Here is a 26,105-nt window from a genome sequence, read left to right as displayed (position 1 = left end):
AATCTGACTAGGAACCATGAGGTTGCGGGTTCGATCCCTGGCCTTGCTCTGTGGGTTAAGGATCTGGCATTGCCAGAGCTGTGGTGTAGGTCGCAGACATGGCTCGGATCCCGTGTTGCTGTGGCTCTGGCGTAGGCCAGAGGCTACAGCTCTGATTCGACCCCTAGCCTGGGAACCTCCATATGCCGCAGGAGTGGCTCAAGAAAGGCAAAAAGACAAAAAAAAAAAAAAGAATATAGTCTTAAACTTCTGATATGTGCACTCCAATGTTCCTAGCAGCACTATTTTCAATAGCCAAGACATGGAAACAACCCTTGTGCTCATCAACAGATGACTGTATTAAGGAGATGTGGTATATACACAAAGGAATATTACTGAGCCACAGAAATGAAATATTGCCATTTGCAGCAACATGGGACCTAGAGAATATTATGCTTAGTGAAATAAGTCAGACAGAGAAAGACAAATCTATATGACATCACGTATGTGTGGAATCTAAAAAATAATACAAATGAATATATATATATATACAAAACAGAAACAGACCCACAGTCATAGAAAATAAACTTAATGGTTACCAAAGGGGAGAGGTAAGGGGGGAGGGATAAATTGGGAGTACAGGACTAACAGATACAAACTACTATACATAAAATAGATGAGAAACAGGGATTTACTGTATAGCACAATATTTTGTAATAACCTATGATGAACTATAATCTGCAAGAAAATTAAATCATCATGCTATATACCTGAAATGAACATAATAACACTATAAATCAACTATAATTCAATTTTAAAACATGAGCAAAACGTGAAAGTCTTCCTCTAACCAAAAAAAAAGAATATATTCATATATATATGCATGTATTCTTGCATTTTTATACTGTGGTACTTTGTGTGTATTTTAATTCTCATAGATGATATTGTGATTTCACTGTTTTTCTTCTGATAATATTGCTAAAGTTTCCTCTCTAAGTCACTATTTCTCTCTAATCCACTTTCCCCCAACCTCTTAATCATAGAGAGCCCTGAGGTTCAGTTCTTGGTCTACTTCTCATCACATCCTTAATAATGTCACCTAGATCATGACTTTAAATATCACCCACAATAATGAGCACTTTTATATATGAAATATATATACACATAATCATTACATGTATATATGTATAATATACACACAAATATATGCTCATAAATATACATGTATCTATATAGGAGTGTGTTTATACATGCTCGTATATAGAGGAGTGTAGATGTATAAAGGAGTACATATATATGTAACATGTATAGAAGTAATATATATGTATATGTATATACACACACATATATATACTCAATACACATAGACACATATATGATAAATAATATAATTTGAGACCTCTCTCAAATTTTAGACTCTTGTACCTTTAAAAAAAAATCCCTGTTCTAAGAAATAATTCCTTGCTCCATTTTGGCTTTCCTCATCTCAGTTAAGGACAGCTCCATGTTCACAGTTGCTTAGACCAAAAATCTTGGAGTCATCTGCTACAGATTGAATTGCACCCCCCAGAAATTCATGTGTTGAATTCCTAACACCTGGTGTCTTAGAATGTGACCTCATTTGGAAATAGGGTCATTGCAGATATAATTAGCTAAGATGAGATCATTAGGGTGGGCCCTAACCCAATGTGATTGATATTCTTATAAAAAGGGGAAATTTGGACACAGGAATATGCATATGGGAGAGAACCATGTGAACATGAAGACAGCCATCTGCAAGCCAAGGAGAGAGGCCTGAACCATATCCTTCCATTGCATTGAAGGAACTAACCCTGCTGATACTGTTATCTTGGAGCATTGGCCTCCAGAACCCTTGGGTAACAAATTTCTGTTTTGTAAGGCACAGTGTTTGTAGTACTTCGTTACAGCAAACCTAGCAAACCAATACATTATCCTTGACTCTTTTCTTTCTCTCACACTCCGCATGTCCTCTGGCAAGAACTCCAGTTGACCATTACTTCAGCCTCTATCCAGGATCCGACCATCCCTCACCATTTCCACAGCTACCACCCAAGTTCTAAGGCACCATCATCTGGATTATTGTGGTAGCTTCCTAATTGGTCTGTTGCTTTCACTTCAACCCAGCAGCATCTAGAATGATCTTTTAAAAACCCAAATCAATGACTTTCCTCTGCTCAAACACCTGGCAAGGCTTCCTATGCACTCAATAAAGCAAAAGCCTTGGAATGACCTTCGGGACCCATGTAATCTGACTCCTTCATTAATTACCATTCTGACATCACTTCCTACCGCTCTTCCTCTTACCAGTTCTGCTCCAGCCACATGGCTTCCCTACAGTTCTTTTAACACACAAGCTCTTGACTTAGTGTTTTTTTCATTGGCTGTTTTCCTTGCCTAGAACACTCTCTCTGCATCTGTCTGTATGGCTAACTTCCTTACCTCCCTTAAGTCTTTCTCACATATCCCCCTGATGAATGAACAAGTGGATAAAAAGGCATTAGCTAAAATGTTCCAAAGAGATCCACATTAGTTCCTGATCATATCAGAGCTCTCTAAAATATGATCTTGTTTTTTTAAAAATCTCAAAAAAGAAAATGTGGGTAGGATAAAGAGTTTTAATGGAAAGGATAAATCTATCCTACTTGCAGATGAGCAAGTACCACTAGGAGGGCAGTGATTCCTGGTCATGCTTCCCCTTCACTCTCTGCTCTGTTTGACTGTACTGCCAAGGGTTCTCCTGCTGATGTTACAGATTCATGTATCGCCAACTGTGTTTAGCAGAGGTTATGGCATTATGTAGGAAGTTAGGCATGGAATGACCACAGCTATGCTGGGAAGGAAAGCTGGGCTGCAGCCAACCCTAGGTTGAAACCCAAATGCCCAGAAACCAGTAATTCTGAACATGGAGTGGGAGAAGGAGCCAGATGAAGAGTGGGGAGTTGGACCAAAGTATAGATTTATATGTTCAGATTTAAGATCTAAGTTAAACTGAGGGGTAAGAGAGATTACAACAGCAGTTTCTGCCTCTCTGCCTTCCTGTTTTTCATTTCCAGCCTCAGACTTTCACTAGGCTCATTTTCTGCCCTGTGCCTGAACACCTTCATACTGTCCCTTTCTCCCATTCACAGGTTAACTTTCATATATCCTTGGAGGCTCTGATTAATCACAACCTTTTCTAGGAACCCCTTACTGACCCCTCACCCAAGCTGGGTTAAGATCCTTTCCTTGTATGTCTTATCACTAAGTGTTCTCTACATATTGGAGGATTTGCCTATTTGCTTACTTTCCTCCCCATTGTGAGCTTCCTGATGGCCAGGATGGTACCTTATTTTCTATATCTGTATCCTTAGTACATAAGACAGTAGCTAACAAAGAATAGGGCTTTGATCACTGTTTGATGAATAAATGAATGCATGCATGAATAAAACAGCAGCCAACTTCAGGGCATGGCTAGCCAGGTGCTTCAGGTGGAAGCGCAGGAGGCCTGTTAGGTATCTGAGAAGTTGGCAACTTGCTAGAGCAAGGTCTGATTATCTTTTCTTGGTAAGAGTTAAGTCAAATATTTCTTGAGGTTTACAGGGAGGAAAGAGCCTAGGAAACTACAAAATAATAAAGTGAAAGTATTTTTTATTAATTACTTTTTAGTTACTACACACAAGTAAAAATGAAAACAGAATGAAAATGAAATGAAATGAAATGGGACAGCATCCCAGAAATGTTCAAATGATTAGAATACTCAAGAAAATAATAATGGCTTATCAGTAGTTCTTGAACTAATAAATCTCTCTAGGACCCATGAATCTTAAAGGTAGGTTGTTGTAAACCCTAAACTGGAAACTTCCAAGGTTGTTTCAGTTTGCTCTAGGCTACACAAATTCCAACCTCCCCTTTCAGAGAGGCAAGATCATGGAAGATCTTACATATTCACCCCTGGGGTTTGTGGTGGTGGTGGGAGAAAGTCACAGAGGCATAAACAGGGAAGAATGTATTAGCCAAATGGAACAGAGGCTGCATAAGCAGAGCGTGCACTCACTCCTTCATGCAGCAAAAGGCAGTGGGTTCGTGAAAAGAGCCCCAAACTAAAGTCAGGACACCTAGGATCTGGTCCTTGCTATGCCACTAAGCACGTGTGCAACCCTGGACAGTTACTTGGTTTTTCTGCCTCAGTTCTCTTTTCTGTAGAATGGCTACATTGGGCTAGATGATCTCTAAGATCTTCTTCAGCTTTAGGATTTTGTGTTTCTATATGATGACTAATCAAGATAACTAAAGAAGGAGCAAGATTGAGGGAAAAGAATAATGACTTTTATTTTGAAAAAGCTGAGTTTGAGGTTCCTGGGATACATATGGGTATCAATGACAAGAACTACTTGAAAGTGGAAGTCTTGGAGCACTTAGAGCACTGCTGGGGGTGGAGGTACAAATTTAGGAGTTAATAAGAGTTCTGTGTCCAGCTAAACCAGTTGTGAATGGACATATTATGTACCAAAATGAATTGGTAACAGCTAAATTCAAAATTATAATTCACTTGGATTTATTTGATTTCATTTTCCCTTATTCTGTATTTGAATGGATGGTAATAATAATTGCTACCATTTGTTGAGTATTGGCTATGAGCTTGGTGTCGAGTAAGTGCTTTGCATTTATTATCTCCTTTAATATTTATAAATAACCATATGAGGTGGATATCATGATTTCCATCTTAGAGACGTGGAAACTGAACATGGGTATGTTGGTAAAGATCTAACAACTGGAGATGAACAGGCAACGCTCTGAGTTACAGTGGTTGCTGACTTCCATGGTATAAATATTCTTACCATGGCCCATTTCAAGCCACCAACAAGAGGTCACAAAACAGGAAGATGGGAAGAGATGTGCATTATGTAATACTGTCACCACAGAGACATAATAAGCATACATATTTTGGAGAGCATAAGTAATAGTAACATGTAGTAAAATAATTAGGAAGTCATAAGTTTGGGTGTTCACTGCCTTTGATTTATATGATTTCATCTTTTAACTGGCTATGTTTAACAACTGCCTTGCATAGTTCCTAAAATTTTAACAATCTGGCTTTGCAAGCTCATATAAGCTGGCTTCATGTATCCCTGAAAGTGATGCTAAGTCAGGCTGAGTAACTTGCCTAAGATCACAGAGAAAATGTCAGGGTCAAGATTAGAATCTTGATCCATCTAATTCTGAAGACCAGGCTCTCATCCACTAGACTATCATTGGTAAATCTCTAAAGTGCTACATACTGTGTATGGTTAAAATTATTGTTTTATTTACTATTTGAAAAAAAAATGTTATGTGGTCTTAAGTGTCATCAATAACAGAGGGGTTCTAGTAGAAAAGCAGTCATGAGTCAGAAAAATCACAGTGTAATTCCTGCTTTTCTGGGTCAGTTCTTGGGCCTCAGTTTCCCTCTTAGTGAAAGGAATGCTTTATGTCCTTTCTGAACCACATGTCAATCTATGTTGGAAAGAAATAGAGGAATTTATTAAAATACTTTTATGTTTTTATAGATAGGACTCATGCAACTTTAAATGGTTGTTACAGTGATCAGTTTGAAACTGATCATTTAGTTAAACAGATTAACCTTATGCTAGCCATACTTAAAATAAAAAATGAAGAGATATAACAAACACCTATTATCTAGCATCTATAGCTTAATGTAAGGTCTTTGTAGCCAAAGTGTATAAAGATATTTACTACATAAAGTAGTAAAAAATAAAACATCTGGCAACAATTTTCAGATCTTGAATCAGAGGACAAAATGATGAGTCTCAAGGGACCAAGATCATGTTTCCCCCTTCTGAAAAAAGATTTGAAAAAAAATTAATGTTTTCTAAAAAAAAAAAAAATGCTAATTTTAGTTTCTTCTCTGTTCCCTATTGTAGGGAATGACCTACCCACAAAATTCCATGAACCCTACTTAGGCTGTTGGACCTGGGTGAAACCTGTAGTTAGAACTGTAGCTGTTAAACCATCATCTAGCACAATATATCTAGACAAACTGAGTAGCTCTATGGATGACTGTGTTGTAAGAAGAAAGTATTAAGAGTTGTGATTCTCCTGGTTAAAAAGGAGATAGAGTTCTGTTATAACACAGGGGACGCTTTGAGTAGTTTGGCCAGTGGATGAAGAAGAGAACAAAGTCGTGTACTCCAGATAAGAATGATGCAGTTTAGGAAGAGTCAGCCTGCTTCTGCAGATCTCTGCTCTGAGTCATTGTGCAGTGAGTACATGCAGAGCTGGCAGACATGCTTGCCTTCCTGGCATCTGCAGCCTTCACTCATCTTGTGTTCTAGTTCCTTACTCACATTGGAAAATGAAACTTTTTTTTCATGTTTGGCTGTTCAATGTTTTAAGATAAATATGGCAATCTTTAACAAATGACCATATTGACTGTCCCCTTCCCCCTACTCCAGAACTACTAAATCTAATTTATACCCTACAAGCAACTTATTCAACAACTACTTGATCTATTAACAAATTGCTGTTGAATCATACTTTGCGCCAAGCACTGTATTGTACTGTAAAGGCCGTGATTGATGAGATGCTGTTCACGTCTCTTGGCAGGGATATTAGACATGTGCACAGGGATTATAATACAAGGAAGAAAATGCAAAATGCAAAGTGAGGACTCTGGTCATTGATGCTCTTAGATGTAAGAGAAAGAGCAGTACTTGAAATGAAGCCTGGGAGGAAGTGTATTAGTGAACATAGAGGAGGGGGTGGCAATGAAGAGAATATAGACTGGAGATTCATAGACATAGAGAACAGACTTGTGGTTGCCAAGGGGGAGAGGGAGGTTGGGAGAGGGACAGGGAGTTTGGGGTTAGTAGATGCAAACTATGATATTTAGAATAGATAAGCAATAACGTCTTACTGTATAGCACAGGGAACTATATCCAATCTCTTGGGATAGAACATGATGGAAGATAATATGAGAAAAAAATATTTATGTATGACTGGATCACTATGCTATACAGCAGAAATTGATACAACATTGTAAAGCAACTATACTTTAATTAAAAAAAGAAAAGACAGTTCTCAAAATATTTTTTACAAAAAGAATATATAGACTGGAAAGTACAAGATCTTCCAAACAGGGAGACTGGCAGGGATAATAACTAAGCATCTTTTCCTGTCACCACAGAGGACACAATATTTGAAAGCCTGTCAAACCCTCTTAACACAGACCCTGGAAAGTGTTACTATTGAAACTTGGGGCACGTTTGAATGCAATAAAACAGAATGTTCCATAAAGTTTTGGGAGAAATATTTGTCTTTCTCTCCAACAATTTATTCTACTTGCTAAGCCAAGCTTCTCCGAGGTCACTGAGAGGTTGTGAAGGACATACATATATGAGTAAAGTCATCATATTACCCATTAGTCATTGGTTGCCGGGCTGGTTAGAGTGACAGAAACAGCTGGAAATGGTACAGGAACACAGCGTGGGCCATATCTACCTAAGATGGATATTTATAGCTGTCATGGAGGGTCTGGCCCTACGTATACTCTCTTTTCTATGTTGTTGAGTGAACTGATTCAGAGACAAAGTTGTAAAGAAGGACTGGAAAGTAGAAGCTTGGTAAGATGTTCTCCTCACTGAGGTAACGTCCTCCCTTCTTTTGACCACCTTGGAGCATCAAGGAGGGACCTGAGCTAGACCTTGATGCCCAGCACTTTGGTCTTCATTTCATAGGGCTGACAGACAACTCACTTGCTTCACAGAAGCTCTGTACTGTTGTGCTGATGGGCTGAGACCCACCCAGAGACAGATGGAGAGAATTTATCTGTGATCACTAGAGATTCTCTTCCCCCATTAGCAGCAGTAGCTGTCTGCTGGGACTTGAGACTGGAACATCACTGGTGTGGCCAACTTTCCCAACTTCCTAACCAATGGGAGCTTAACCAGCAAAAAGTAGAGTGGCAAGGCTCCAGCTGGTGTCCAAGTTGAAGCCAAAATCACCTCAAAGCTAAACGAAGAGAGATCAAATCCCAAGGACTGTAAGACCACTACACTGAAAAAGCACAGATAGCAGATGTGGAAAGACCTGGTATTTTTAACATGGGTAAAATACTTTGTTTTTTCTCTTAGAGAGGATTTTTAATTTCAGGCTGATATCACCATGATTTCAGTGAAGAAAAAGGACAACTAATAGTTGGTTGGCCTAAAAGATACTGGCAGGAATATTTGAGTCATAAAATATTAGCCAAGCATCTTTTTGGATATTCTAAAATAAACTGTGTAGAGAACTAGGCATTTCATGCCAGGAGAAAACTAAAAAGGTTTTCTCAGCGGTCTCTCTGCCCCCTCTTTCTGGATACAATCTTATTGGTTGACAGCACCTAGTTTTTGGCTGCATTGCAAGGAACCACTCAGCTGTGGCTGATTATTGCTATCATTTTTTCCCCTTGTTCAGGAAATCTTGTCATGAACATGTTTCCAAGACAGCAAGAGAGAAAAAGTTTTTTGCTTGTTTTGGGGAAGCCATTATTGGAGACAGTAGGGTTGGGGTAATAGACTAGGGCTGAGATAAAGGGGAGAAATTTAGAAGGGTTATAAAAAACCACTGTTTCCATCTCTGGAGTTGTAAGTCACAATAAGGAGACATGGTCTCTAACCTTGGCTCTGCCACCGACAGTGTGACTCAAGAGCATTCGTTCATTCATTTAGCACCGATGGAGAACCCACTGTGTCTGACACTATGTCTAGCATGGAGGACACATGGTGAGAAATAGATAAGGAACCTGTTCTCAAATCACACAACTTCTCTGAATACAATTCCTTTATGTTTACGATGTGAAGGATGCATTAGAATGACCTCTCAAGGCCCTTTACCTCTAGATCTTGAATCTTTATTTTTCTGGGCTCATGATCTGCCCAGAAGAAGAGTAACAGGAAAGCTGTTGCTCAAATCACATGATAGGAGTTCCCGTCGTGGCGCAGTGGTTAACGAATCCGACCAGGAACCATGAGGTTGCGGGTTCGGTCCCTGCCCTTGCTCAGTGGGTTAATGATCCGGCGTTGCCGTGAGCTGTGATGTAGGTTGCAGACGCGGCTCGGATCCTGCGTTGCTGTGGCTCTGGCGTAGGCCGGTGGCTACAGCTCCTATTCCACCCCTAGCCTGGGAACCTCCATATGCCGTGGGAGTGGCCCAAAGAAATAGAAAAAAGACCAAAAAAAAAAAAAAAATCACATGATAGATACTGTGCTAATTACCCTATTCTCTCCAGAGTCTCCTAAAATAGGTATTATTATACCCATTTTATAGATAAGAAAATTAAGCATCAGAGAGGTTGAATTGCCTTTTGTTACAAGTGAGAAAGAGGCAGAACCAGACTCAATCCAGCTCTACTGACTCCAAGACCAGCATTCTCCCTCCTCCTCTGTTCCCATTCCCCAGATTTATAATCTTAATTCATCTCCGCTGGACTTTTCTCTGGGAGTATATATGGAGAACTTCTTTAAGCATCCATGGAAGTACAATATAAACTACCTCCTTTTTGCCATATGGGTCACTCCCTCTTTACCTTTTAAGATTTTCCTATTCACCCTAAGGGTGATCTTGTAATCTAAACCCAGTGCTCCCACTGATTTGTCTTTGCACGTGCTTCACCTTCACCTTGGAATCATTGTCAATCTTGTCTGTAGCCAAATTCTGTACTCTTTCCCAGACTTAATTTGTCTTACTCCTAAACTTAATTCATTCAGCACTAATAGCTGTCTAATACAGAAAGAAGTTTAAAAAACGAAAGAGTATAAAATCATTTCTTTGTGGGAAATAAGACGTGCAGAGATTATAGGAAAGTTGTAGGCTAAAATAGTTATAGATCTGTAAGAGAAAGAGAAGGAAGGTAGCAGGTTAGGGCTGGAGTCATTGGAACTTGAGGAATAGTTAAGGCTTGATTAGATGAAAAGAGACAGAGGCAGGGAAGGGTAACAAGGTCAGACAAAGAGCAGAGAGGTCCACTGAGTATTGAAGAAGTTGGATGTCTTTCTGGCTGGAGTGACTAGGTTTGAAGAACCCTGGAAGCTGAGATGGAACAGTTGAACTGGATGTTATTGTTGAAGAATGTTACTTAGGAGTACTGGAGTAAGAGTTTTCACATCTGTGTTCTTGCTCTATCAATCTGCAGTCTAGGGAAAATCGATCAAGAGACCTGAGCCTCCATTTCTTCATCTCCTGGGCTGCCTCAGACCATGAGACGTCTAAGCCCCTTTGAATAGCCTGCCTCCTCTACTCTTCCCTCCTCCAGGTGTTTTGTAGAGCATCTTTATGCATAAGTCAGCTAGGAGCTGAGACCTTCCACAGCACAGTATAGTCACATCCACTCTGTGAGAAATCTCACGGTGCAGAAAAACATGATTTCTCACGAAGCTACACAAGTTAAATAATAAAAATCGTTATGCAATTTAAATAATAAAATTCAGGCTACATAAGTTAAATAATACTCACGCATATGCATTCAAAATAGAGTTGTTCCCTTACCAATTTCATAATTTTAAGACACTAAAATTCCTTAATTAAATATTTGGAATTAAAACTTTAAGGCTCGAGGGTTTCTGTTTCACTTGAAGATGTGATCTTAGGAAAACAATAATATCTCAGGGCTTTCGTTTAGTTACATCTGATTCAGACAGTGGTGGCAGAAAGGGTGGATGGTCTCAAGATGATCATCTGGATAAAAATGTGGTCAGGCACACTCAGATGACCAGCTAGGACAAAGCAGGCAAGAGCAAACAGCATCAACCATGAGTCTTAGGAAAAGGCAATGCCTAAAATCCTCAAAGAAGCTAATTTTATGTATCAACTTGAATGGGTGATGGGGTGCCTATTTTTTGGATAAATATTATTCTAGTTTTGTCCAGGAGGGTGTTTCTGGATGAGATCAATCAATATATAAATTGGTAGACTGAGTAAAGCAGATTGCCCTCCCCAATGTGGGTGGGTCTCATCCAATCTGTTGAAGACCTGAATAGAGCAAAAATGCTGAGAAAGGGAAAAAACACGGTCTTTGCCTATCTTCAAGCTAGAATGTCAGTCTTGACCTGCCTTCAGACTTGGACTCAGATTGGAACAAGACCTTCAGCTCTCTTGGGTCTCCAGCTGACCAACTGTAGATCTTGGGACTTCTTCGCCTCTATTGTTGTATGAACCAATTCCTTATAATAAAACTATGTATCTATCTATGCATCTATATTCTTGTATTTATCTGTGTGTGTGTATGTATGTATGTATCTACCATTAGGATCTGGATCAAAGAGTGAAGGATCAAGGCAGCAGTTCTCTCTTAGAGTCTAGTGGCAAAAGGTTTGTTGTTTCTGTCCTTTCTAAGTGTAATAATGGAAGCTGATCTCAAAGAGCAATGTAGTTTAATGACTACACTGGAATCAGACTACTTGGATTCTTATCCTGGCTCCACTATTTATGAGCTAGATGACTTGGACACATCACTTAACTGCTCTGGATCTCATTTTTCTCATCTGTAAAAAAAAATACACCTCCCAATAGGTGTTTGTTAGAATCTTATAGACCAGTATATGAAGATCACCTAAAAGAGCACCTAGGACACAGTAAGTGTTCTTTAAATGGTAGCTATTATAAACTCTCCTGGGTTCATTGAGCTCATCATGGTCTCTCATCTTCTGTACAGCACCTTTTTCATCCAGTCCATGACTAAGGACAGGAGGAAAGAGGAATTCCACAAATGTTTTTCCTGAACTTACCAGGAAGTCTTTGAAGTTATCTAACAGGACATAGGACACTTTTAGGCCAAGTATTACCCAGTGGAATAGCTTTTCAATGAGTTAAAAGGACTGTGTCCTGGAGTAGAGGTTCTAAGTAGATGCCCACTTTGAACATACATTAGATTTCCTCGGGTATATGACTGGGAGCCTACGGTGTGAGGAGGAGGACTGAATTTCCTTCTTCTTTCCTTTTATATTAATTTGCTCCTAATTGCAGAAGAATTATATGCTCATTAAATAAAAAATTTAAAGTTATATAAAAGAAAATAAAAATCATCCATAGTCCTAATATCTAAAGATAAACAGTATTTTAAAATATGTATTTCTAGCTTTTATCTATTTGTTTGTAAGACACATACCTTTATGAAAACAAGATTGAGACTATAATATATACAGTCAAGTCCAAATCCTGATTTTTAAAAATGCAATATTATATTGTAAGCATTTTTCTATGTTATTAATTTGAAATCTTAATCTTAATGGACATTTAGCAGTTTCTAATTCTCTTTTATTGTGACTAAATCCTACAATAAAATAACTTCTACATGGATCTTTTTTTCTTCTGTAAACAATGTTTTATAAGACTGCAATGAGACTTCATACATGGAAAGCCCTTAGAACAATGCCTGTCTTGGAGTTCCCGTCATGGCGCAGAGGTTAACGAATCTGACTAGGAACCATGAGGTTGTGGGTTTGATTCCTGGCCTCACTCAGTGGGTTGACGATCAGGCGATGCCGTGAGCTGTGACGTAGGTCGCAGACAAGGCTCGGATCTGGTGTTGCTATAGCTCTGGTGTAGGCCAGCAGCTACAGCTCCGATTAGACTGCTAGCCTGGGAACCTCCATATGCTGCGGGTGCAGCCTAAAAAAAGGCAAAAAGACAAAAAAAAAAAGAACAATGCCTGTCTCATAGAAAATGTTCAATCCTTGTAAGTAATTATGATAATAAACTTCTAGTGGGGAATTCCTAGGCGAAAGAGTATAAACATTTTTAAAGTATTTGATGCCTATTGTCTACTGCTTTCCAGACAGGACATCACAGTGTCCACTTCTAACTAGCAGCATGTGAGAGGGCCTGCCTCCCACACCCTGACCTAGCTGTTTTTCTCAATCCAATTCTGTAAGCTTTGCAGAAAGAGAATACCATTTCCATTTTCTGGCACCAGGTAAACTGCCAATTTTAGTGTTTGACAGTGTGGTGAGTGATCATATTTGATTTCCTGCTGTGATGTTAGGAGACTTACAAAGGCTCTGAAGTGGAAACTGGATAAAGGCCTCTGAGTTATAAGATGGCATTATGCTTTACCTTTGGGAGATGAGTGATCTGTACTATGCCCACAGTTAGTCCAGTGCCTACATGCTGTTGCTGAGCACTCTTTCCCCCACTTTCAATGTAAAATAAATATCTAGATTTATTGTTGTAGGGGCTGACTCAGTTTAGAAGCTCTAGGTTTCCAGGGTATACCACACAGGACTCAGTACTAAGGGCCACGCAAGGGCTCAGAGAGCCAGGCTGGTTTGTCCAGTTTTTTTTTTTTTTTTTTTACTTTCCCACTGTACCCGATTGCTTTGGGTAGTATGGCCACTTTTACAATATTGATTTTCCCAATCCAGGAACATGGAATATCTTTCCATTTCTTTACATCTTCTTTGATTTCTTTGATTAAAGTTTTATAGTTCTCGGTATATAGGTCCTTTACCTCCTTGGTCAGGTGTATTCCGAGGTATTTGATTTTGTGAGGTGAAATTTTAAAGTATCTTCTCTGACCACAATGCCATGAAATTAGAAATCAACCATGGGAAAAGGAAAGAGAAAAAACCTACTGCATGGAGACTAAACAACATGCTACTAAAAAACCAATGGGTCAATGAGGAAATCAAGAAGGAAATTAAAAACTACCTTGAAACAAATGATAATGAAGACACAACCGCTCAAAATCTATGGGATGCTGCGAAAGCAGTGCTCAGAGGGAAATTTATTGCAATACAGGCCTTTCTCAACAAAGAAGAAAGATCCCAAATTGACAACTTAACCCTCCACCTCAATGAATTAGAAAAAGAAGAACAAAAAAGGCCTAAAGTCAGCAGAAGGAAGGAAATTATAAAGATCAAAGAGGAAATCAATAAAAATAGAGACTCAAAAAACAAGAGAGAAAATTAATAAAACCAAGAGCTGGTTCTTTGAAAAGGTGAACAAAATTGACAAACCCCTGGCCAGACTCACTCAAAAGAGGAGAGAAAGAACCCAAATAACCAAAATTATAAGTGAAAAAGGAGAAATCACAACGGATACAGCAGAAATACAACAAACCATAAGAGAATACTATGAACAACTATATGGCAACAAGTTTGACAATCTGGAAGAAATGGACAATTTTCTAGAATCTTACAGCCTGCCAAAACTGAATCAAGTAGAAACAGACCAACTGAACAGACCGATCACTAGAAATGAAATTGAAGAGGTCATAAAATCACTCCCTACAAATAAAAGTCCAGGACCAGATGGCTTCACAGGTGAATTTCATCAAACATATAAAGAGGAATTGGTGCCCATCCTCCTTAAACTCTTTCAAAAGGTTGAAGAAGAAGGAATACTCCCAAAGACATTCTATGATGCCACCATCACCCTCATTCCAAAACCAGACAGAGATACCACCAAAAAAGAAAACTATCGCCCAATATCATTGATGAATATAGATGCAAAAATTCTCAACAAAATCTTAGCCAACCGAATCCAACAACATATCAAAAAAATTATACACCATGACCAGGTTGGGTTCATCCCAGGTTCACAAGGATGGTTCAACATTCGCAAATCAATCAGCATCATACACCACATTAACAAAAAAAAAAGTCAAAAATCATATGATCATCTCAATAGACACAGAAAAAGCATTTGACAAAGTCCAACATCCATTCATGATCAAGACCCTCGCCAAAGTGGGTATAGAGGGAACATTCCTGAATATAATCAAAGCCATTTATGATCAACCCACAGCAAATATAATACTCAATGGGGAAAAACTGAAAGCCTTCTCACTCAAATCTGGAACAAGACAGGGATGCCCACTCTCACCACTGCTCTTCAACATAGTTTTGGAAGTCCTAGCCACAGCAATTAGACAAACAAAAGAAATAAAAGGCATCCATATAGAAAGAGAAGAGATCAAACTGTCACTGTATGCAGATGACATGATACTATACATAGTAAACCCTAAGGACTCAACCCCAAAACTACTTGAACTGATTAATAAATTCAGCAAAGTAGCAGGATATAAGATTAACATTCAGAAGTCAGTTGCATTTCTGTATACCAGCAATGAAATATTAGAAAAGGAATACAAAAATATAATACCTTTTAAAATTGCACCTCACAAAATCAAATACCTCGGAATACACCTGACCAAGGAGGTAAATAAAGGACCTATATGCCGAGAACTATAAAACTTTAATCAAAGAAATCAAAGAAGATGTAAAGAAATGGAAAGCTATTCCATGTTCCTGGATTGGGAAAATCAATATTGTAAAAATGGCCATCCTACCCAAAGCGATCTACAGATTCAATGCAATCCCTATCAAATTACCCATGACATTTTTCACAGAACTAGAACAAACAATCCAAACATTTATATGGAACCACAAAAGACCCAGAATCGCCAAAGCAATCCTGAGAAACAAAAACCAAGCAGGAGGCAGAACTCTCCCAGACTTCAAGAAATACTACAAAGCCACAGTCATCAAAACAGTGTGGTACTGGTATCAAAACAGACAGACAGACCAATGGAACAAAATAGAGAATCCGGAAATAAACCCTGACACCTATGGTCAATTAATCTTTGACAAGGGAGGCAAGAACATCAAATGGGAAAAAGAAAGTCTATTCAGCAAGCATTGCTGGGAAACCTGGACAGCTGCATGCAAAGCAATGAAACTAGAACACACCCTCACACCATGCACAAAAATAAACTCCAAATGGCTGAAAGACTTAAATATACGACAGGACACCATCAAACTCCTAGAAGAAAACATAGGCAAAACACTCTCGGACATCAACATCATGAATATTCTCTCAGGTCAGTCTCCCAAAGCAATCGAAATTAGAGCAAAAATAAACCCATGGGACCTCATCAAACTGAAAAGCTTTTGCACAGCAAAGGAAACCCAAAAGAAAACAAAAAGACAACTTACAGAATGGGAGAAAATAGTTTCAAATGATGCAACGGACAAGGGCTTCATCTCTAGAATATATAAGCAACGTATACAACCCAACAGCAAAAAAGCCAATCAACCAATGGAAAAATGGGCAAAAGACCTGAATAGACTGTTCTCCAAAGAAGATATACAGATGGCCAACAAACACATGAAAAAATGCTCAACATCACTGGTTATAAGAGAAATGCAAATCAAAACTACCTTGAGATATCACCTCACACCAGTCAGAATGGCCATCATTAATAAATCCACAAATAACAAGTGCTGGAGGGGCTGTGGAGAAAAGGGAACCCTCCTGCACTGTTGGTCGGAATGTAAACTGGTACAGCCACTATGGAGAACAGTTTGAAATCTATACATAGAACTTCCACATGACCCCACAATCCCACTCTTGGGCATCTATCCAGACAAAACTCTACTTAAAAGAGACACGTGCACCCCATATGTTCATTGCAGCACTGTTCACAATAGCCAAGACATGGAAACAACCCAAATGTCCATCGACAGAGGATTGGATTCGGAAGAGGTGGTATATATACACAATGGAATACTACTCAGCCATAAAAAAGAATGACATAACGCCATTTGCAGCAACATGGATGGAGCTAGAGAACCTCATACTGAGTGAAATGAGCCAGAAAGACAAAGACAAATACCATATGATATCACTTATAACTGAAATCTAATATCCAGCACAAATGACCATCTCCACAGAAAAGAAAATCATGGACTTGGAGAAGAGACTTGTGGCTGCCTGATGGGAGGGGGAGGGAGAGGGAGGGTTCGGGAGTTTGGGCTTATCAGATACAACTTAGAATAGATTTACAAGGAGATCCTGCTGAATAGCATTGAGAACTTTGTCTAGATACTCATGTTGCAACAGAAGGCTGGGGGAAAAATGTAATTGTAATGTATACATGTAAGGATAACCTGACCCCCTTGCTGTACAGTGGGAAAAAAAATAATAAATAATTAAAAAATTAAAAAAAATAAATAATAAAAAAAATAAATTTACTTGCTCAGCCTTAAAAAAAAAAAAAAGAAAGAAAAGAACAAAAAAGACCTAAAGTCAGCAGAAGGAAGGAAATTATAAAGATCAAAGAAGAAATCAATAAAACAGAGACTCAAAAAACAATAGAGAAAATTAATAAAACCAAGAGCTGGTTCTTTGTCCAGTTCTTAAGACAGAGGTAAAAACACACAATCCTAAGTAGGAGGGTCTAATTCCTGTCTACACTGAAAAGTAAGGGACTGTAGTGAAAGGGCTAAATGCAGAGATCCTAAAAACCTGTATTAGTATTTCCCTTGCAAGGAGAGGGCCATAGCAGGAGATGATCCAAAAGCTGCCCAAGAGCTTCCTTATAAGGTTTTCCCCCAAAAGATGACCTTCTCTTTTTCTCTTTTACTGATTACCATGGTTGTAGAAAGTCTGAAAAACACATAAATATCCACTAATCATAGATGATTACTGTAAATATTTTGGTGTCATCATCCTACTACGATGGTTAATTTTATTGGCTAGGCTATGGCACCCAGTTGTTTGCTCAAACACCTGTCTAGATGTTGCCGAGAAGGTATTTTTTCAGATGTGATAAACATTTAAGTCAGCGGACTTTGAGTAAAGAAGACTACTCCCTATAGTGTGGATGAGTCTCATCCAATAAGTTGAAGGCCTTAAGAGCAAAGACTGAGGTTTCCCTAAAAAGAAGCAATTCTTCAAGACTGCAACATAGAAACCCTGCCTGAGTTCCAGCCCACAGATATCAGACTCAAGACTATAATAGCAACTCTTCCCTAAATTTCTAGCCTCCTGTATTTCAGAATTGACAGCCCCCGAAACTGAGAGTCAGTTCCTTAAAATAAATCTCTCTCTCTCCTCCCTCCCTTTCTTCTTCTTCTCCTTTTACTTCTCCTTCTTCTTCTCTCTCCCTCTCTCCCTTTCTCTCTCTCCCCCTCCCTTCCTTCTTCCCTCCCTCTTCCTCACTTCTGTCTCTAGAGAACCCTGAGATTAGTACCTCTCAAAGTATAATGTGCATGTAAATCACCTGAGAATCTTGTTCAAGAGCAGCCTTTGAGTCAGTAGGTGGCAGTTTGAAATTCTGCATTTCTAACAAGCTCCCAGGTTGTGCCAGTGCTGCTGGTCTATGGATCACACTTTGAGTGGCAAGGCTTTATATAATTAACTCTTCCTTTCAAACTATATCATGATGCCAGTTACTCTTCCAAAATATTATTTGCAGTAACTGTATTATATTCCATTATAGGAATCACCATAGTTTAGGTAACCCATTTCTAATTGTGGAAATTTAATTTGGTGTCAATTTTTCAATATTATATAACTCTCCAATGAACATTCTTGTATATAAATCTGTGCGCAAGTCTATTTCCTTAGGATAATTCTATCAAGGAAATCCGTGGGCCAAAATAGATACATGTTCAGGCTTTTAGAAACTTATTTCCCAAAAGTTCTTTAGAAAAATTATCCCACACAAAGACACATGTACTCCAATGCTCATTGCAGCACTATTTACAATAGCCAAGACATGGAAACAACCTGAATGTCCATCGACAGAGGAGTGGATCCAGAAGACGTGGTACATATACACAATGGAATATTACTCAGCCATTAAAAAGAAACGAAATACCAGCATTTTTTTGTAACATGGATGGACCTAGAAACTATCATGCTAAGTGAAGTCAGCCATACAATGAGACACCAACATCAAATGCTTTCACTGACATGTGGAATCTGAAAAAAGGACAGACTGAACTTCTTTGCAGAACAGATGCTGACTCACAGACATTGAAAAACTTATGGTCTCCAGAGGAGACAGTTTGGGGGGTGGGGGGACATGCCTGGGCTGTGGGATAGAAATCCTGTGAAATCAGATTGTTATGATCATTATACAACTACAGATGTGATAAATTCATTTGAGTAATAAAAAAAAATGGAAAAAAAATTTAAAAAAATAAAAGGTTAAAAAAAAAAAGAAAAAAATTATCCCAGTGTCTTAGTCCATTCAGGCTGCTCTAGCAAAATACCACAGAGTAGGTTATAAATAACAGATACTGATTTCTCACAGCTCTGAAGGCTGTTAAGTCCAAGATCAAGGTGCTGGCAGATGCAGTGTCAGGTGAGGGTCCACTTCCCAGTTCACTGACAGAAACTTCTCATTGTAAGCTCACATGGTAGAGGGGATGAGGGATCTCTCTGGGGCCTCTTTTAATTTTATTTATTAATTTATTTTGGAGGCACCTGCAGCATGAGGAAGTTCCCATGCCAGGGATTGAATCTGTGTCAACATGGTGCCTCCTTTATAAGGGTACTAATTCTATTTATGAGGGCTCTACCCTCATCACCTAATTGCCTCCTAAAGGATCCACCTCCTAATACCATCACCTTAGGGGTTTAGGATTTCAACACATGAATTCTGCAGGGGACAGAAACATTCAGACCATAGCACCAAATATACTGCTGACTGAGAGATTTGCTTCCTGGAGCCCCTCACGCTTACATGCTCAGCCCCTATTTTCAAGGGCTTCCCCTGGCTTTTGACTGGGTGCTTACATTGCCAGTGCCTGCTGGACAGCAGAACCTACTCAATAGATACGGTTCTCATAATTCACCCTTATATTCCTCCACTTACGCATGTAAAAATACTCTTGACTGTCCACTCAGTTGATGCTATAGGCACCCTACTGGGAGATGGAGTACAGGAGAGTTCAGCAACTAATCATAAAATTAATTTAATTATAGTTATGATACTTACATGGTGCTATAAGTATATAAGAATCTGGCCTAATCTAAGGATTAGGAACACCTCCTAAGGAAGTGACATTTGAGATGAATTCTGAATGTTCTGAAGATATGGCACTCAAGTTCCCTAAGTTTTGGTTAGTCCTTTTCAAATAGGTGGAGGCCCTAATGACAGAAACTTGGAAGTCACCTTCAGTAAGAAATGGTACACATGAAGTCTCCAAAGTTCTCCCAAAAGGTCCATTGCCTCTGCTGTTATTCATTCTCCCTGTCATGCTATTGCGAAGATGACTCTGTGGGAGAGTTCCCCTGATGTTTCCCATTATTGAATCAAAATATCATCTGATTTCCCATCCATGACCATTTGTTAGGGAATGGAGCCTAAATAAGAGGTTAATTTAAGGTAATTCATTCAGAGGCACATATATTTGATCTTCACATCAGTCATTATTTTGAATATTCTCTACCACTGCTGCTTCTGTTAATGCAGATAATGAGAGCTGAGAGAAAGAAATCAGTACACAAAGCTACAGTAATCAAAACAGTGTGTTACTGCCATAAGCATGGCCATATAGACTTGAGAATCCAGAAATAAACCTATACTTTTCTGGCTGATTGATTTTCAATGCAGATGCCAAGACCATTCAATGCAGGAAAGAATACTCTCTTCAAAAACTGGTGCTGGGCAACCGGATATCGGCATACAAAAAAAATGAAGTTTGATCCCTACCTCACACCAAATACAAAAATTAACTGAAAATGGGCCAATGACCTAAATATAGGAGCTAAAATGATAAAACTTAGAAGAAAAAACTGAGGATAAATCTTAATGACCTTGAATTTGGCAATGGATTATTAGCTGTAACATAGAAAGCATAAGCAATAAAAGGAAAAATAACTTTTACTTCATTAAAATTAAAAACTTGTGCATCAAAGAACAGTATTAAAAAAGTGAAAAGACATCTGAAAGAATGGGGAAAATACTTGCAAGTCATATATTTAAGGGTCTAGAATCCAGAATATTTAAGGAATTCATACAACTCAATGAAATGACAAATGACTCAGTCAAAAAATAGTCAAAGGACTTGAACAGACATTTCCCTAAAGAAGACATACAAATGACTAATAAGTACATGAAAAGATGCTCAATGTCATTAGTCACTAGGAAGTTGGAAATCAAAATCACAGTGAGGTACACTTCAAACTCATTAGGAAATATTTTTAAGAAGGAAAATATGGAAAAGTAAACAAGATTTGGCAAAGATGTGGAGGACTTGGAACCCTTGTAGACTGCTGATGGGAATGTAAAATAGTACAGCCACTGTAGAAAATATTTTTGGTTGTTTCTTCAAAAGTTATATGTAGTATTACCATGTAACTCAGCAATCCTACTCCTATGTATATACCCCAAAGAATTTAAAACTGGTACTCAAACAAATAGATACACATGTATGTTCACATCAGCACTACTCAAAATATCAAAAATACTATGAATAGGTGAATGGATAAACACAATGTAGTATGTCCATAAAATGGAATATTATTCAGCCATAAAAATAAATAAGGTGCTGATACATACTATATTGTGATGAACCTCAAAAACATTAACCCAAATGAAAGAAACTAGACACAGAAGGCCACATATTATATGATTCCACTTAGATGAAATATTTAGAATAGGTAAATCCATAGAGACAGAATACAGATTAGTGATTGCCAGGGGCTGGGAAAAGGTGAGTATGGGAAGCAACTGCTTAATAGGTATGAGGTTTCCTCTTAGATAAAAGTGTTCTGAAATTAGATAGGAGTTGTGGTTGCACAAAATTATGAATGGTTAAATGACTTTTTAAAGTGACTGATTTTATGTTATATGAATTTTACCTCCATAAAAAATAGAACAAGTTAACTAGACTTTCTGTGGTGATCATTTCACAATACATACATATAATAACTAAAATAAAGAAATCAAGATAAGATTCTTTCCTTTTTTGTCCGCAATATTTTATGGTTTCAATTTTGAAACATATTAGCAAAATCATGATATACCTTTGGTTATTACTATCTGAGGGTTTTAGTAGAGGTCATGCTAATGGGTTTGCCCATCATTTTCACCAACTCTGTACAATTCAGATTTCAGTCCAAGGCTTCAGGAACATTGCCAACAGCTGCAGTGGGATTATGCATCTGACCATCAATGACATGCCAACTCTGACAGACAACTGTGTAAAAGTAAGTAGTTGGAAAGTACATTTTCTTCCCAGTCCCATCAGTAGGCACATTTTCTAGTGGCTTGAATTATTGAAAAATACAAATGAGCTTTTCTTTACATAACAAAAATCAGAAAATTTACACATATACACATTTGAACATTTGAATCCTTAAGTACCCTAAGAAACTTTGTTTCAGTTAGGATATTTTTGTTTCGATGATATTATAGTCTAAGCATACATTTTAAGTTTAGTTGTACATGTCAGGCTTCTAAATGTAGTGATATTTTTCCCAGCATTCCATTTTCTTAAGTTTTCCAATTCTTTTGTAATATGATTTAGTTGATTCCTCTGCATTACTCAAATGTAAGTGTACTAAAATATACTGAAAGAAGGTCCCATTTTGTTTGAAATTAGGAAAATTTTACAGTCAACGTGTCTGTTTTTGAAAACATTAAGAGGGGGAAAAATGACCTCATTACTTTGCTAAGTTTTTTAGATACACCCCAGTTAATTTAATTACCTTTCTTTCTTTGAAAGGCTTTAGTTGAAAAATGTCATCGCATTACATCAGTAGTTTTCATCGGTGCACCACATATCTCTGATTATACTTTCAAGGCTCTTTCTACTTGTGACCTCAGAAAAATCCGATTTGAAGGTCTGTGATATTTAAAAGTGGTCTAGCATTAATTTTTACTTTTTCTCTTCTGGCAATTCAAATACAGTACTTTTCTTCTGTTTTCTTCCTTTTTTAAAAACAGGAAATAAAAGGATTACTGATGCATGCTTCGAATTTATAGACAAGAATTATCCAAATATCAGCCACATTTACATGGTGGACTGCAAGGGACTAACAGATGGTAGCCTGAAGTCCCTCTCACCTTTAAAGCAGCTAACTGTGTTGAATCTGGCAAACTGTGTAAGGTAATGAGTCATTCAATCAAGAAACACTGATTATCTAGAATGTTTCAGGTTTTCCCTCCAGGCTCATTGGTTAGTAAACACGAAAGCCAGGAGTTCAAGGAGAGGTAAGTGAAGGGGTCTGTTGTAAAGAAAGTGAGGGGCACCCAACTCAGGCTGGTTGTATGGATATGCATGGGGATTATCAGGGGATGCTCAGGATATGTGGAACACAGCACCTTGTAAGATTAAATGAATTCATTGTAACACTTCTGGGCTATTTTTCCTAGTGAGCCTTCTCACAGTTAGTTCAGAACTTTTCCTGAACTGACTTTCAGACTTGCTTATAAAGAACCAGTCTTATTGAAGGGTTTCTTCTTGAGTACTGGTTAGATTTCTCCTCTGTGTGGATTTGCTCACCAATGAACAGAAGCCAACTTCCTACTAATACCCTTTGTTTAGCTAGGTTACAATTGGGCTTCTATCCTGATATTCTCAGATGGGCAAGGATCACATTCTTGCTAAAATTTCTTCCTCAATATATATCTCAGCCTCTTTCCTATATAAATTTCTTATAATATTATAGGGCCAGATGATAACAAAGTATCATTTGATCTACAATGAAATTGGCCAATATTTGGGAAAATATAAGACAGGTTAAGCTAAGCTACACAAAATCTTAACCCATGTTCTATATTATCAAAATGGGGAGGTACCATAGGTGGGGAGGGGAGGTAAACACAGGATTTAAAATGGGAAAAATATGGATTAGGATGAGGCCTCCAGTCAACAGCTGGGAAGGAACTGAGGCCTCCTGCCAATGGCCATGTGAGTAAACTTGGAAACAGACCTTCCACTTCTCAGTCAAGCCTTTAGGAGACTAAAGCTGCACCTGGCATTTTGATTGCAAGCTCATGAGCAAGATGGCATTATGATGCAAGAACAGCGTTTGTGTGTGTGTGTGTGTGTGTGTGTAACAGCTAATCCTATCTGTGCAATAAAGTTGAATTTCACTCATATATTTCACTCAGACTTTTGCAGGTTAACTAATTTTAAAAATAAGTGGAGGTTTTCCAGCAGTATAGTTGACAAAACACTTCAAAGGACTCCTTGCTACAAAAAATTTAGATCCTTGATGAACATTTTCAATACATTGCTGAGCCCACAAAGAGTGAGAGAAATCTCCAATATCCAATCTCATGATTCTGTACCATCTTTGCAATGAACAGACTCTCTGAGATGAGTAGTGAATAGCAAGCATACATAAAAGGTAGAGCTGCTCTGAGCATAAACATTCATTTCAACATTGCCTTTAAGAGAGTCAACTTTAGCTAGACTCAAGATATGGAAGCAGAATCTGAAACTTCTACAGTGTTTGCACTCCTTCAAGGGGGACAAGGTGGTCTCAGGTAGGTAGTACTCAGGCTCCTAGAAAAAGTTAGCTCAAAGCTCTTCTGAAGTAAAGCATCTTCTATTTAGGTCTCCAGGATTCACATTGGTTAAGATCAAATAAAAAGGTACTCACTACTCAATATCATCAAATGTACAAATACATGACCCGTCATGAAGCAAAATAAATTTGATCTTCCAGTAATTCAGATGTTAGAATTATCAGTCACAGAATATTAAGTAAACTATGTATGAACCATTTGAAGAAATAATGGAATCAGAAATCTAAGTCGGCAACAAAATATGATAAAAACAACTAGATTTATTTGAAAACTAACTTTTAGAAAAATATATAGTTATATATAGTAAATATATAGTTATATATATTCATATAACTATACTATAGTTATTGAAATAAAGAAACTCAATGTGCTGCTAATCATCAGATTAGAACTCACTGAAAAGAGAAGCAGAGCTAGAAGATAACTGAAGAAATGACAGCTGAGTAAAAAAATAAAAAGAAAAATGTGGCAGGGAATAACAAATGACAGAGAAGTTTTAATATCAGAGATTTAGATTAGATTTTTAAAATTTATAAGCAATATACCTAAAGCAGGAAGTTAGAGAGTCAAAAAATATATCTTTTTCTCAACCATACATCAATCCTTTAAAAAATGGATTGTGGGAGTTCCTGTCGTGGCGCAGTGGTTGCCGAAACCGACTAGGAACCATGAGGTTGCGGATTTGGTCCCTGCCCTTGCTCAGTGGGTTGGCGATCCTGCGTTGCCGTGAGCTGTGGTGTAGGTTGCAGACGCGGCTCGGATCCCGCGTTGCTGTGGCTCTGGCGTAGGCCAGTTACTGCTCCGATTCGAGCCCTAGCCTGGGAACCTCCATATGCCGTGGGAGCGGCCCAAAGAAACAGCAAAAAGACAAAACAAAACAAAACAAAACAACAAAAAAATGGATTGTGTATGCAGTTTTAAAGCGAGTCCCACAGTTTTCAGAGCACTGGTATCAACAAACTATATTCTCTCACTGCAATACAATTAAATTAGGAATCAATAATAAGATAAATTTAAAAACATACATATGATTTAAAAGTGAGAATTCCAGGGCATCAGAATCATCTGAAGAGCTGAATAAAACTACATATGTCCAAGCCCCACTTCAGAGCCACAAAATCTGAATATTTAGGAATGGAACAGTAAGTTGCGTATTTAAAAAAATAATAATAATATGGATGCTTTTGATATACAGCCATGTTTAGGACTAACTGCACTAACCCATTAACTTGGCCTATAAGATCCCCTTCTATTGACATTTATGCCCCTGGATTATCACATAAATTTATATATACATATACATGTAAATATATACATACATACCATACATACACATCTGTATGTGTGTGTATTATGTATATATGTGTGTGTGTGTGTTTTCAGCTTATCTTATCCACTCCATTCATTTATATGTATTCTATCTATATTTTATATATATTTTATAATATTTCATCTATAAAATGAGGACAATAAAGGCTTTTATTTTCTCAAAATTTTTTGTGAGGATCAAGTACGTTAATGCATGTCATGGGCTTAGAATAGTGTCTGGCACATAATAAGCTCTCAATAAATGCTATGTATTATTTTTATTACTGCTTTATAATATGTTTTGATATCTAACAGAGTAAGACTCTATTAGTAGTCTTCTTTTAAGTTATTAGATATTTTGTCAATTTATTCTTCCAAATGAACTTTAGAATAATTTTATCATATTTCAGAAGAAAATCCTATTGAGATGTTAGTTGAAATTGTGTTAAATAGATGAGTTAATTTTGGAAAGATATATAGTTTTATAATACTTATTTGAGTTTCTCTT

The 26,105-nt window shown here is 37.8% G+C and overlaps 1 protein-coding gene across 1 annotated transcript in view; it reads left to right on the top strand.

Moving 5' to 3' along the window:
- FBXL13 (F-box and leucine rich repeat protein 13) overlaps positions 1 to 26,105 on the top strand; it is a 201,586-nt gene that overhangs the window by 119,808 nt on the left and 55,673 nt on the right. The window contains exons 13-15 of the mRNA XM_047752710.1: positions 21,862 to 21,960; positions 22,479 to 22,596; positions 22,700 to 22,862. Coding sequence (XP_047608666.1) covers positions 21,862 to 21,960; positions 22,479 to 22,596; positions 22,700 to 22,862 — 380 coding nt within the window. The remainder of the gene's footprint in view (positions 1 to 21,861; positions 21,961 to 22,478; positions 22,597 to 22,699; positions 22,863 to 26,105) is intronic.

This window comes from Phacochoerus africanus, chromosome 11, assembly GCF_016906955.1.
Source record: "Phacochoerus africanus isolate WHEZ1 chromosome 11, ROS_Pafr_v1, whole genome shotgun sequence".
NCBI classification, from domain to species: domain Eukaryota; kingdom Metazoa; phylum Chordata; class Mammalia; order Artiodactyla; family Suidae; genus Phacochoerus; species Phacochoerus africanus.
This window is presented reverse-complemented; position numbering and strand designations above follow the sequence as displayed.